Source organism: Semicossyphus pulcher, unplaced genomic scaffold (genome assembly GCF_022749685.1).
Source record: "Semicossyphus pulcher isolate SPU_LCO1_2020_fin unplaced genomic scaffold, fSemPul1.0.p SCAF_20, whole genome shotgun sequence".
NCBI classification, from domain to species: Eukaryota; Metazoa; Chordata; class Actinopteri; order Labriformes; family Labridae; genus Semicossyphus; species Semicossyphus pulcher.
In genome coordinates, this window is record NW_027211694.1 from 81,655 (window position 1) to 96,944 (window position 15,290).

Sequence of the window (15,290 nt, forward strand, 5' to 3'; positions counted from 1 at the left end):
ACAACATTGACACATCTAAAACTCATGATTTACATCTTCACATATTTTATGTCTTCAGGCTGAAATGTGGACGAAGATCCAATTAATGCTCTGTTTCAAGTACGAATCACACGTAAAACAGTCATAGACAAGAAAAAAGATTGGAGTCAGTATCAGTGCGTGAGAGTGTTTCAGCCCAGTTGAGATTTAAACTAAAAATTCTCTCAGAAAACTTCTTTCTGTTGCAGACGGAGAATGTTTGGAGAGTTTTTAAAGAACTAACAGCTATGTTGTAACTCGATATGAGATTAAAAAATCCTGAACAGTCTGAGCCTCCATTTAAACTTGTTTCAGACTAAGACTAAACTTGTTTCAGACTCAGACTAAACTTGTTTCAGACTCAGACTTAACTTGTTTCAGACTCAGACTTAACTTGTTTCAGACTCAGACTAAACTTGTTTCAGACTCAGACTAAACTTGTTTCAGACTAAGACTAAACTTGTTTCAGACTCAGTTATCGGACAGGTTCAGACCATTATGTTTTCATGGCCGACAGCAGAGTAGCTTGTGAATGACGGTCCTGAACTCAGCATTAAATGCAGTGTAGATTATCGGGTTGATGGCGCTGTTGACATAGCCAAGCCATGTTACCACGGAGATCAGGGTGGGGCCGATGTCACAAGACTGACACAATACCTTGGTGACGTGGACGACAAAGAAAGGTGTCCAACAGGCCAGAAACACACCTGGAGACAGACAGTCAGAAGAAGGATGCTTTAAATTGATAAACTTATCATCATTCACCTGGAACACTTTACAACACACATGAAAACTCAATACAATGGTTACCTTCAGTCAATTTAGAAACATGATTACAAATTACTCCACCCATGAACTCTGTTGTCTCTACTCGTTTAATTTCCTGTTACTTATGATTATTTAATTCCTTGCTGTTGTTTTGTTGTTGTTTTTTATTGTGTGTGTTTCGTTTATTGTATTTTCATTGTACTCTCAACGTCATTGAAGATGAGGGCATGCCCTCAATGATTTCTCGAGATTGAATACAGGTTGGGCTTTGGAGGTAGGACTGAGCACTGCGGAGAGAGAGGGGGAGGGGCCTGGAGGTTGTAATCTTTCAAATTTTGAAGCAAAGTCCGCTCTCGTCTCCATCTTACCGACTGCAGCTTTAACTGCTTGTTCTATGACTTCTCTGCTTGTTTAGACCGAGTCAAACCTTACACATTTCATCTCTTCTACATCAAAAATGAAGTTAAATCTAAACACATCACAGACCAAGCCTACAGGCAGTTTGTCCTCGAGTCAGTGTTTAATTGAGTCTGTGTGAGAAAGTAAAGTGGTTTCCACGGAGATCAGATAGAAGCGTTTCTATTTTTACTGAGAGGATCACAGCTCCTGTTCCAGTCAAACATGAAACTCAGAGGGTGAGAACAAACATCAGACCTCCTGCTGTGACACATATTCAGTCTTACAAACTCTGAACGGTGAACACACTCACAGACACATCAGTGTGTTACCTCAGGGCTCTGTTCTTACACACAGTTATGTTGATGGCAGTCAGCTGTTTATGTCTGTTCAAACATGTCACCTGATTTTTTGCTCCCAAAATCTAAAGAAACGGAGACCCATTCAGCTTGAACATCATTTTATTCTATATTTTAACATTAATATGAAACTCTCACCGACGACGACTGGCAGCACCTTCATGGCCTTCCTCTCCCTCCCGCTGACTCGGCTGCTTTTGTTGTTTCCTTTTCCTTTCTTTGCACCACTCCTCTTAGTTGGGCCGTTCTCTCTGCTGCCCCCCCTCCTCTCTGTGACCTCTCCATCTGACACACTGTCCCCCCCTTCCTGCTGCTCCTCCAACACCGGGGTCGCAATGGGCGTCGTCATGGAGATGGAGGATGGAGAGGTGGGGCTGAGGCTGGCCGGAGCGGCATAATGGGCTTTCTCTCGACTCTCTGCTGGCGTGGCTTGAGTTCGCCGCAAAGCCAAGCCCAGACATAGAGAGAAAGCTGGACGAGTGGCCCTAGCTGCGTGAGACCGGCTCCGCCCACTCCAGCGCCGCAGGCCCCGAAACATCCAGTAATTCAGAAAGAGCATGACTGGGCAAGGTACGAAGAACGAGCACACAGATGAGTACACCACAAACCTCTCGTCCTCCAGTCTGCAAACGCTCGAATCCCGACCCGGGACCTGGTTTAGACCAAAGATGACCGGACTGGCCACGCCCAGAGACAGCAGCCAGGTGGCGGTGATGAGAGCCAGCTGACGGATGCTGAACTGGTTCCTGTTGTACTTTAGAGGGACCACGACCGCGATGTACCTGAACACAACCCACAGACCACATCAGACCACATCTTAAAACCTTGATAAACCAGCCTTTAATGTGATGCATGTGATGCCCATTTGGTGAAAATGAGTGAATCCTTATTTTTGTTGATATTCATCAACTGGTTATCTTGTTTTGCTTCACAGTTTAATATTCTTGAACAAGTCCAAAAGTACGTAGTTAGATATCTATATCTATATATAGATATATTAGATATAATTTTAATAATAAACAGTGGTAGAAAGAATCTAATACATTTACTTCAGTACTTAACTTATAGTACCAGTGTAATTTTGGGGTCATGTACTTTGTTTGTGTATTTATCTATACTTTTACTCCACTGAATTTAAAGAAAATTATTAGTTAAAATCAGCTCCATATTTAGAAGTGGTGTATGCAGTAATTCTTTATTAATAATACACTGATATTAAACATTTTTCTGGAATAGGCCATATTGGATTATGAGAAGGCCACTTTAAGTTATGGTACTGTAGGAATATTTTGATCCTCGTCATTTTAACTCTTTGATCAAGCACTCATAGCTCTCTCCTTCCTCTCTCCTCTGATAGTCATTTACAAGCTCCTCAGTTCAGATAGTGACCATACTCTAGCTCAGCTGTTAGCCACACTGTCTGCTGTGTCTCAGGTGGTACATGTTAATACTGTAGTTTATATGCAGTGATGGCGAGGCTAAGTGAATTGGGAATGCATCTCCACAACATGGAAACTCAATTATTAGCTGCTGTAGCTAGCCAGTCCCCATTAGCCAGTGCGGGCTGCTAATGCATCGTCAGTTGCCTGTCCAACAGCCCCCGAAGAACACAGCACAACACCGGGTTGCCGTGGTGGCTGTATGACTAATGTTAATGTGCTGCTGCCTGTCTTGGCCAGGACACTCTTGAAAAAGACATTTTTAATCTCAAGAGCTTTTTTCCTGGTTGACGCACTAGAGCCCTGAGCGAGCTAAATCTCAGAAGCGTGAGCGTGCTGATGGTGGTCAGCAAGAGTCCATTAAAGGATTGCAATACAAGTCTTCACGGACACACGCCAGCGACGTGCAGACTCGTAGCAAAACAAAACTATGTCAACAACCTAAAGTATGTTTTGTAGTGATGGGAGCACCCGCCCCTGGCTCCTGACCTCATTTATTTTAGTCGCCAAATTAGATTTTTACCCGCATTTGGCAAGTGGCGGGTACTAATGTTGGACCCTGTTCCTGAAGATGTTTCTTGGGTAAATGAGCATACAGGTGAAATATCTCAGCATGTGTCAGTTTAAGACTTTTAAATGAGAAGTGATCAGCTGTCTGATCACTCGACTCTTTCTTTTTAGAGTGGATGTGACACTTTATGGATAGATTCATGTTTGAGACAGTAAACATTAAACCAGGCCACTAAATTAACAGGGTGAGGTGTTTTGTTAAATCTCGACACTCACAGAGTTGTGAGTTGGCTCTGTTAGCAGCTTTCATCTATAAAATGTGTTATCTGATTAATGAGAAGCTAACATGATTCAAGATGAAGAACAGATTCTCAGAGTCTTTCCTCTGCCTCCTGAAGGACACACTGACCTTCAGACATCTAACAGAATTAATAATTTATTTTATCCAACATTCATGAAAATCTTATAATAATGTTCAAGAAACAACAAGGAAATATTCAAAGCGTCTCATTACTCATTCAGGTACAAATGAAGTTGTGTCTTCTTAATGAGCTCTACTGCCAGCTAATTCTATTATGTTGAGATGGTTGAGGTCAGTGTAATGAAGCCACTCCAGTAAGGCAGGGGGAATACTGATTCAAACATACAATGAAATGTGACTTCATCGTCTCTTCGTTGAATCAATCGTCATTAGAATCAGATCAGGTCTGAATACAGATAGTGGTGGACTCACCTGTCAATGCTAATAGCACACAGGTTGAGGATGGAGGCGGTGCACAGCATCACATCCATGGTCATCAGAGCATCACAGATGTAGGTGCTCAATGTCCAGACACCTCCAAAAAACTAAACACGACACAAACAGACACACTGATGAAGAAACACCATGTCCTTACTTTACAAAAGTGTCCTTATAGTACAGGTGTAAAGTCATGGTACTCCTAAACACTGGGTCCTCATTATACAGGTGTAAAGTCATGGTCCTTGTAAACACTGTGTCGTTGATTTACAGGTGTAAAGGCGAGGTCCTCGTAAACACTCGGTACTCTTTATGCAGGTGTAAAGTCATGGTCCTTGTAAACACTCAGTTCTCATTATGTAAGTGTAAAGTCATGGTCCTCGTAAACACTCGGTCCTCATTATGCAGGTGTAAAGTCATGGTCCTTGTAAACACTGTGTCGTCGATATACAGGTGTAAAGTCGTGGTCCTGGTAAACACTCGGTCCTCATTATGTAAGTGTAAAGTCATGGTCCTTGTAAACACTCAGTTCTCATTATGTAAGTGTAAAGTCGTGGTCCTGGTAAACACTCGGTCCTCATTATGCAAGTGTAAAGTCATGGTCCTCGTAAACATTCGGTCCTCATTATGCAGGTGTATAGTCATGGTCCTTGTAAACACTGTGTCGTCGATATACAGGTGTAAAGTGGTGGTCCTGGTAAACACTCGGTCATCATTATGCAGGTGTATAGTCATGGTCCTTGTAAACACTGTGTCGTTGATATACAGGTGTAAAGTCGTTGTCCTGGTAAACACTCGGTCCTCATTATGCAAGTGTAAAGTCATGGTCCTTGTAAACACTCGGTCCTCATTATGCAAGTGTAAAGTCACGGTCCTCGTAAACACTCGGTCCTCATTGTGCAGGTGTAAATTCATGGTCCTTGTAAACACTGTGGTGTCGATATACAGGTGTAAAGTCATGGTCCTCGTAAACACTCGGTCCTCATTATGCAGGTGTAAAGTCATGGTCCTCGTAAACACTCGGTCCTCATCATGCAGGTGTAAATTCATGGTCCTTGTAAACACTCGGTCCTCATTATGCAGGTGTAAATTCATGGTCCTTGTTAACACTGTGTCCTCGTTATGCGGGTGTAAAGTCATGTTCTTCGTTAAAACTGTTTCCTTGTTATACAGGTGTTAAGTCATGGTCCTTGTTAAAACTGCGTTCTCGAGATACAGGTGTAGAGTCACTAATTCACCTCTGTGTAGACATATAGCGGCAATACCAGCACGGCGAGCAGCAGGTCGGCAACTGCAAGGCTTATGATGAAGTAGTTGGTGGCAGTCTTCAGTGAGCGCTCAGTGAGCACGCTCAGACACACCAGGATGTTGCCCAGGATGATGATCAGGATTAGGGGGATGCCGAGGACCAAGGCCAGGTAATTGTACTTGTTCAGGTGTGTTTCACCTGGAGGGCTGCCAGGTGTCACATTGACCATAATGAAGGCCCTGAATGCAGCTGCTGGACCTCAGTCAACATCTGGACACAGAGCAGCTTCCTGTCAGGGTGTAACCATTTATATTAGACAGAATAGTAGTCATGTGACCACTACAGCATGTGTGTGCTCCTGATGTTAACGGTTCTGATGTTAATGGTTCTGATGTTAATGGCCCTGGCGTTAATGGTCCTGATGTTTATGGTCAAGATGTTAATGGCCGTGGCGTTAATGGTTCTGATGTTAATGGTCCTGATGTTAATGGTTCTGATGTTTATGGTCAAGATGTTAATGGTCCTGATGTTAATGGTCCTGATGATAATAGCCGTGACGTTAATGGTCCTGATGTCAATGGTTCTGATGTTAATGGTTCTGATGTTAATGGTCAAGATGTTAATGGTCAAGATGTTCATGGTCGTGATGTCAATGGTTCTGATGTTAACGGTTCTGATGTTAATGGTCCGGATGTTTATGGTCAAGATGTTAATGGCCGTGGCGTTAATGGTTCTGATGTTAATGGTTCTGATGTTTATGGTCAAGATGTTAATGGTTCTGATGTTTATGGTCAAGATGTTAATGGTCCTGATGTTAATGGTCAAGATGTTAATGGTTCTGATGTTAATGGTCCTGATGTTAATGGTCCTGATGTTAATGGTCCTGATGATAATAGCCGTGACGTTAATGGTTCTGATGTTAATGGTTCTGATGTTAATGGTCCTGATGTTAACGGTCAAGATGTTAATGGTTCTGATGTTAATGGTCCTGATGTAAATGGTCCGTATCTTAATGGTCCTGATGATAATAGCCGTGATGTTAATGGTTCTGATGTTAATGGTTCTGATGTTAATGGTTCTGATGTTAATGGTCCGTATCTTAATGGTCCTGATGATAAAAGCCGTGACGTTAATGGTTCTGATGTTAATGGTTCTGATGTTAATGGTCCTGATGATAATAGCCGTGACGTTAATGGTTCTGATGTTGATGGTTCTGATGTTAATGGTCCTGATGTTAATGGTCCTGATGATAATAGCCATGACGTTAATGGTTCTGATGTTAATGGTTCTGATGTTGATGGTTCTGATGTTAATGGTCCGTATCTTAATGGTCCTGATGATAAAAGCCGTGACGTTAATGATTCTGATGTTAATGGTTCTGATGTTAATGGTCCTGATGTTAATGGTCCGTATCTTAATGGTCCTGATGATAAAAGCCGTGACGTTAATGGTTCTGATGTTAATGGTCCTGATGTTAATGGTCCTGATGATAATAGCCATGACGTTAATGGTTCTGATGTTAATGGTTCTGATGTTGATGGTTCTGATGTTAATAGCCGTGGCGTTAATGGTCCTGATGTTAATGGTTCTGATGTTAATGGTTCTGATGATAATAGCTGTGACGTTAATGGTTCTGATGTTAATGGTCAAGATGTTAATGGTTCTGATGTTAATGGTTCTGATGTTAATGGTCCTGATGTTAATGGTCCTGATGATAATAGCCATGACGTTAATGGTTCTGATGTTAATGGTTCTGATGTTGATGGTTCTGATGTTAATGGTCCGTATCTTAATGGTCCTGATGATAAAAGCCGTGACGTTAATGATTCTGATGTTAATGGTTCTGATGTTAATGGTCCTGATGATAATAGCCGTGACGTTAATGGTTCTGATGTTGATGGTCCTGATGTTAATGGTCCGTATCTTAATGGTCCTGATGATAAAAGCCGTGACGTTAATGATTCTGATGTTAATGGTTCTGATGTTAATGGTCCTGATGATAATAGCCATGACGTTAATGGTTCTGATGTTAATGGTTCTGATGTTGATGGTTCTGATGTTAATAGCCGTGGCGTTAATGGTCCTGATGTTAATGGTTCTGATGTTAATGGTTCTGATGATAATAGCTGTGACGTTAATGGTTCTGATGTTAATGGTCCTGATGCTAATGGTTCTGATGTTAACGGTCCTGATGTTAATGGTCCTGATGTTAACGGTCCTGATGTTAATGGTCAAGATGTTAATGGTTCTGATGTTGATGGTTCTGATGTTAACGGTCCTGATGTTAATGGTCAAGATGTTAATGGTTCTGATGTTAATGGTTCTGATGTTAACGGTCCTGATGTTAATGGTCAAGATGTTAATGGTCCTGATGTTAATGGTTCTGATGTTAACGGTCCTGATGTTAATGGTCAAGATGTTAATGGTCCTGATGTTAATGGTCCTGATGTTAATGGTTCTGATGTTAACGGTCCTGATGTTAACGGTTCTGATGTCAATGGTCCTGATGTTAATGGTCCTGATGTTAATGGTTCTGATGTTAACGGTTCTGATGTTAATGGTCAAGATGTTAATGGTTCTGATGTTAACGGTTCTGATGTTAATGGTCAAGATGTTAATGGTCCTGATGTTAATGGTCCTGATGTTAATGGTTCTGATGTTAACGGTTCTGATGTTAATGGTCAAGATGTTAATGGTTCTGATGTTAACGGTTCTGATGTTAATGGTCAAGATGTTAATGGTCCTGATGTTAATGGTCCTGATGTTAATGGTTCTGATGTTAACGGTCCTGATGTTAACGGTTCTGATGTCAATGGTCCTGATGTTAATGGTTCTGATGTTAACGGTCTGCCATCAGCTGATCGGCATATTTTACAAACTCAGGGAGGGAAACCTCGGGTTTGCTGTTTCAGCAGGAGAGGTAACTTTAACTCTGAGTTGGTTACTATGGTAACTGTGTCTGTGAACCTCACCTGGTCGGGAGCAGGTTTTCTTCAGCCCTCTAGAATATAAAACCCTTATTCACTTCCTCATCCACTCAGCCCGTCTCACGCGTGTTTGAGCGGTTACTGAATAAAAAGAAAAAAAACATTATTATAATTATTATACAAGATACAAAATTATAATATAATAAAATGATCAAATCAAAAGTCATCATTTGTAGATTTTTACACCACCACTGTCGAGAGCACTTAAATGATCATTTATTTGGTCCTCTTCATTTCCTACCAATACAAAAGCAGCCGTTGGTTATTGGAACAATGTTTAAAAAAACAAACACAATTCAGTTTAATGGCCTAAACAGGATTTAGTTGAAAGGACATAATGTATGTGAAGTCAGCATCATGTTAGGGATAAAGCTGATGCTCATTAAAACAGCCACTGAATGATATTTAATCTGTTTCATATTTAAAATCTGACTGAAGTGAGGTTCAGCCATGAGCCTGTTCTGCCTGAGCCGCACCTTTCAATGATGTTCTGCTGTTTTATTTTTAACTGCTTCCATGTATGTTTTTTTCTCCCGCTGCATTGCTCCTAAATTAATATAAATTTTAGCTTCCGGTCGTGATTAAGTATTAAATAAACAGACCAGTTCAAACTGACGCGTTCACTCGAGCCGCTTCTCTCTCTTTTGCAGCTGCAGCCGTGTTACTTTATGTTTCTAAAAACATGCTCGTATTCGCTGAACGTCCGTGTGAGGATTTCGGGCTCCACTGGTGTGACGTAGGAGGACCTGTTTTTGTGTACCGTTGCCATGGTGAATCGTGGTATCGGGGCTCCATTAATGCTGGCTTTTTACTCCGGCTGAACCTGCTCAGAGTTGATTGAACTAACTCTGATCAGCTGTTCTGAAACCAAAAAGCGACTTTCAGCTCAGGGAGTCAAACCACAGTCCGGGGTTAGACTGAGGGTTTGTTGAACCTCCTTTCGGACCCCAGGACAGGCGTTATGCATAAGTTACCATGGTGATCTACCTCGGTAAGAAGTGAACCACCTTCGTAGTACTGAAAACTTGGAGTTAACCCTGAAGTTACCTTGATGACGCCTGATCCTGCTTCATAGTGTACCTCCCTGAAGTCTATTTGATAAACACACACACGCACACATGCACACACACACGCACACGCACACACACAGTGAACGTCTGCGAGTGGGTAGGCGTTTGAGAAAGACTGAGCCTAAGACAGGATAAGGTCTAATCAGGACCACATCAATTTATAGACTCCAGATAAACTGTGTGTGTGTGTGTGTGTGTGTGTGTGTGTGTGTGTGTGTGTGTGTTGATGCTATCTGTGCTGCTAACAGTCTGACACACACATTCTTCTTCAATGAATACTGATCAATACCTGCTGACAGTCTGTGGACAGCAAGTGATCAGCTCAACACTAATAACAGCACCAACAACAATAATAATAAATAATAATACACATAGAAAATAATAATAATAATAAACAATACATAAAAATAATAAACAATAGATAATAATACAAATAATAATAAGAAGAAGAATGACATAAACACCATCATCTGGACCTGGCCACTCACCTGTAGCTGTCTTAAGTGGTCGATATTTCGGTCCTGTCCCTGTTTCCTGTCACACAGCAACCCTACAGGTGTTCAACAGCTGGATTGATGACGTCATCAGGTAATGAGGTCATCAGGTAATGAGGTCATGTGGTCACATGATGTAGAGAGGACAATAGCTACCACCAGTACCACTACTATATAGTACCACTACAACCAGTACGAATAATACTACTACAACCAGTACTACATCATTATAATATATATATATATATATATACACACACACATGATAAAAAAGAGCAAAAGTAACCACAGAATGTAAGAAGAAAAAATTAAATCCAGCAGATTAAAGATTCACTCACAGATTCTCCAGTTTAAACTTCAGTCCTTCTTGTTCCTCTTCTTTTTCTTCTTCCTCCTCTTCTTTTTCTTCTTTTTCACTTTGTCTTATTTTGATCACAAAAAAATCACTGATTTATAATCAGACCTCCTCCCAGCTCCTCCTGGTTCTCCTCCTGTTTATCAGTTTCTCCTCCTTCTGTTACCTCCTCTTTCCTCTTCTGTTTCTCCTCTTGCTTCTTTATCCCTCCCGTTCCTCCTCCTCCCCCCCCCCCCCCCCCCTCGTCAGTGATGAAGTGACAAACTTTTTTCTTCTTGTCTATAAAAAGATTCATCACATCATCCCCTCTCTCTCTCTCTCTCTCTCTCTCTCTCTTGCTATCTCTCCCTCCCTCTTTCCCTCTCTCTCTCTCTCAGTCTTCTTTGTTTTCCCCCCTCCTCTGTCTTTTTATTGGAGCTCTGTGATTGGCTGACAATCAGCTGTGATGTAGAACATGTAAAATATATCATATATATATATCATATAGTATATGTATATATATTTAACAATGTTACAATACTACTAGTTAATACAGCACAAGCAAGGAAGGAACAACCTGAGTATATCACATATTACTATAAATATATATTACTAGTCATTATAGACTGGACACCTGAGTAGTTCAGGTGAAACTCTGTTCATCGTTTACCAGCCTGTTTATAAAGTCAATGACCATAGCAACAGGGACGCAGCCAAATCCTCTGTTATAATTAATGCAGATCGTTAACAAGCTAACAAGCTAACATCTAATTTCAGTGAAACATCTTACTGCTCAGGGCTGCACAGTGCAGTGGTTTGAACTGCCGCCTCACAGCTAGAAGGTTCCTGGTTCGAGTCCCGGTTCAGATGTAGTGGGCCTTTCTGTGTGGAGTCTGCATGTTCTCCCCGTGCATGCGTGGGTTCCCTCCGGGTACTCCGGCTTCCTCCCACAGTCCAAACACATGCTCGTTAGGTCAGAAATTGCCTGTAGGTGTGTATGTGAGTGTGAAAGGTCGTCTGTCTCTATGTGTCAGCCCTGTGATTGACAGGTGACCTGTCCAGGTGTAACCCCGCCCCTTGCCCAATGACAGCTGGGATCAGCTCCATTATATTTTATTACATCAAATTATATTATATTACATTATAATATTTCAACACCCAGACACCTACTTTAAATGATACATTAAATGTATATACTTGGTACATTGAATGTATATAATTCACTGTATGTTGTTACACTAAATGTGTACACAATTCAGCTTTTAGAGTTTTTACATAGTCTGTATATAACTAACATATTTGACATAGTTTTAGTTGTTTATATTTTTTATATTTCTTCATACTTCTAGTTTGTATTGAACAACTGCAACATACAAATTTCCCCTTGGGAGTATTTCTGATTCTGATTCTTTTACATGACATTATATCACATTACATTACATTATATTATCTCATATGTTGAATTCACACTGGTTTCACTGGTTTCTGTGGTGGGTATCTTTTTGTTGCAGGTTCAGCCTCTCTGAGCTTCATTATAAACCCTCAGACAGATAGAACCTTCCACATGTTAATGAGTGTGTGTGTGTTATTAGCATCTGTGAGAGGAAGCAGCAGAAATGTTCTTTTATGTTAGCCGTATGTTTCATAAATTATTCATTACATCTTCAAACTGAGAATTTAAAACATTAAAACAGTTTAAAAAATATGTTTCTTGTTTTTGTTGAATCCTGTTTCATTAACAATAAAACACTCTTTGAAACAATAGAATCTATAATTAATAACACACATATTTTATTACAGCTTGTCTCTGTAAAACATTCAACACATCACAGCCGCCATTTTTAAACAGAGCAGCCAAACACTAAACATGATCTCTGTTCTGTTCTCTGGTAGACACACGAGCAACACAGAAAACAATAAACAATAAAGAAATACAGATCGAATTAAGAACCTTAACTACCCTCCCAGTCCTCCCTCCACTCCCACAGAGAGCCTTCTACCAGATGAACACACACCCACTCTCTCTCTCACTCACACACACACACACACACACACACACACAAACACGCACGCACACGCACACGCGCACGCGCACACACGCACACACACACACCTACACACACGCACACACACACACACACACACACACACGCAAAATTAATGCACGCCTGTGATCACCTTTGATCACTTGTAGTCACCTTAATCAATTACCTGTGATCACCTGCTAGCTCTGCTTCATGTATCATTATTGAATGTAAATTTGTGTAAGTGAGCACTTCCTGATAATCCACTCATCGATAATTTCTGTAAAACATGTGACAGGAAGTCTCAGTCAATCAGGAACTCATTAACCCTCTGATGGAGGATCAATGCTGTTATTGATCTCTTCACACTCAGAGATCTGCTGGTGTTTCAATGATGACGATGATGATGGTTAAATGAAGTGATGAAGCTGCTGCACACATTTCTCTTCGGTAATTAATTATCCATCAGTTATTGATTATTTCAAAATAAAAGTCTGCAGAGTTACATCTGAGCTGAGTCATCAGAGTGACGTCTTTGTTTTACATCTTCGTTACTGATCTTTGTATTTTATTTAATCTAACCAATCGACTTTCTCACAGTCAGCTGATTGGACAAGAGGTTGGCTTCCTACAGCTATCATCATCTTCATCATCACAGCCTAGCTGCTCTTCTGTCGCTGGTGTTTGATTGATCCTTCAGAGACAATCATCCAATCAGCTGATTGTGTTTCAATCCGAGGAGCTTCAAAATTAAATGTTCAGTCACATGACCACGTTATACATATACAGTTCATAGTTCATATTCAAGAGAGAGAAAAGCTTTGAATTCAGGTCATTTCTGATACTTACATTAATTACGAGTCAGTTTAATCAGTGCAGTTTATTAACAGAATCATGGGTAATGTAGTGTTCAGAATAAACAGAGTTAACAGTATGTGAAAGTGAAGGTCATTTAAAACACTGTTCTCCTGCTGCCACTTGTAGGTCAGTCCGAGCATTACACTATAAACATTAAAAGACTGAGGGAGAGTTTTATGTTTCTGATTAGAACAGTTTAAACATCTAGAGTATAGACCGTAGAGTATAGATCGTAGAGTATAGATCGTAGGGTTTAAATCGTAGAGTATAGATCGTAGAGAATAGATCGTAGGGTTTAGATAATAGAGTATAGATCGTAGAGAATAGAACTTAGAATTTAGATTGTAGAGTATAGATCGTAGTGTATAGATCGTAGAGTATAGATCGTAGGATTTAGATCATAGAGTATAGATCGTAGAGTATAGATCGTAGGGTTTAGATAATAGAGTATAGATCGTAGAGTATAGATCGTAGGGTTTAAATCATAGAGTATAGATCGTAGAGAATAGAACTTAGAATTTAGATTGTAGAGTATAGATCGTAGTGTATAGATCGTAGAGTATAGATCGTAGGATTTAGATCATAGAGTATAGATCGTAGAGAATAGAACTTAGAATTTAGATTGTAGAGTATAGATCGTAGTGTATAGATCGTAGAGTATAGATCGTAGGGTTTAGATAATAGAGTATAGATTGTAGAGTATAGATCGTAGGGTTTAAATCATAGAGTATAGATCGTAGAGAATAGAACTTAGAATTTAGATTGTAGAGTATAGATCGTAGTGTATAGATCGTAGAGTATAGATCGTAGGATTTAGATCATAGAGTATAGATCGTAGAGAATAGAACTTAGAATTTAGATTGTAGAGTATAGATCGTAGTGTATAGATCGTAGAGTATAGATCGTAGGGTTTAGATAATAGAGTATAGATTGTAGAGTATAGATCGTAGGGTTTAAATCATAGAGTATAGATCGTAGAGAATAGAACTTAGAATTTAGATTGTAGAGTATAGATCGTAGTGTATAGATCGTAGAGTATAGATCGTAGGGTTTAGATAATAGAGTATAGATTGTAGAGTATAGATCGTAGGGTTTAAATCATAGAGTATAGATCGTAGAGAATAGAACTTAGAATTTAGATTGTAGAGTATAGATCGTAGTGTATAGATCGTAGAGTATAGATCGTAGGATTTAGATCATAGAGTATAGATCGTAGAGAATAGAACTTAGAATTTAGATTGTAGAGTATAGATCGTAGTGTATAGATCGTAGGGTGTAGATCGTAGGGTGTAGATCGTTGGGTAAAGATCGTAAAGTATAGATTGTAGAGTATAGATCGTAGTGTATAGATCGTAGGGTATAGATTGTAGGGTGTAGATCGTAAAGTATAGATCGTAAAGTATAGATTGTAGAGTATAGATCGTAGAGAATAGATTGTAGGGTGTAGATCGTGGGGTATAGATCCTAGAGTATAGATCGTAAAGTATAGATTGTAGTGTATAGATTGTAGAGTATAGATTGAGAGTATTAATTATATCTCTGATTCAGTTTGCAGGTGAACATGTCAGCTGCTGAGAACAGCTGTTTCCTGTTATTTCTTTCCGATGCCGAAAGGGTCTCTGGTGGATCCACCTGCCTTCTCATCACCGCGCTGCAGGTCAGAGCTCAGGTTCACTGTCTGGCAGGTGGGCAGCAGACAGCGTGTGGCGTGATACCTGTTACTGAGATACCAGGTGAGACCACAGTTGAGACAACAGGTGAGAGAACAGGTAAGACACTGAATGATATCAACATGTGTTTTAGGTCTCTGTGTTCAGAGGTCAAAGGTCAAAGGCCTGCAGTGAGTCTTACCTCTGAGCATATTCCCTGAAAAACAGAGAGAAGCACCTGATCACACAGAGCTCATGTTTCAGTGTATATTTCTACCTGTCCAGGTGAATATCTGCACAGGTGAATATCTATACAGGTACGTGTGTAGTGAATGTGTTGAGGAGTAAACTCTTACACGTCTTCAGCTAGAAGAACGAACCTGTAAAAACAAACAG

The 15,290-nt window shown here is 40.2% G+C and overlaps 1 protein-coding gene across 1 annotated transcript; it reads right to left on the bottom strand.

Moving 5' to 3' along the window:
* Positions 1–522: 522 nt before the first annotated feature.
* Positions 523–8,527, bottom strand: drd4-rs (dopamine receptor D4 related sequence). Its single transcript, XM_069671550.1, has 5 exons — positions 8,451–8,527; positions 5,468–5,767; positions 4,224–4,336; positions 1,680–2,323; positions 523–725 (listed from the first exon to the last, which is right to left on the bottom strand). Exons 2-5 carry the CDS (start codon positions 5,705–5,707, stop codon positions 523–525), a joined length of 1,200 nt encoding a protein of 399 aa, XP_069527651.1. The 5' UTR covers positions 5,708–5,767; positions 8,451–8,527.
* Positions 8,528–15,290: the final 6,763 nt, after the last annotated feature.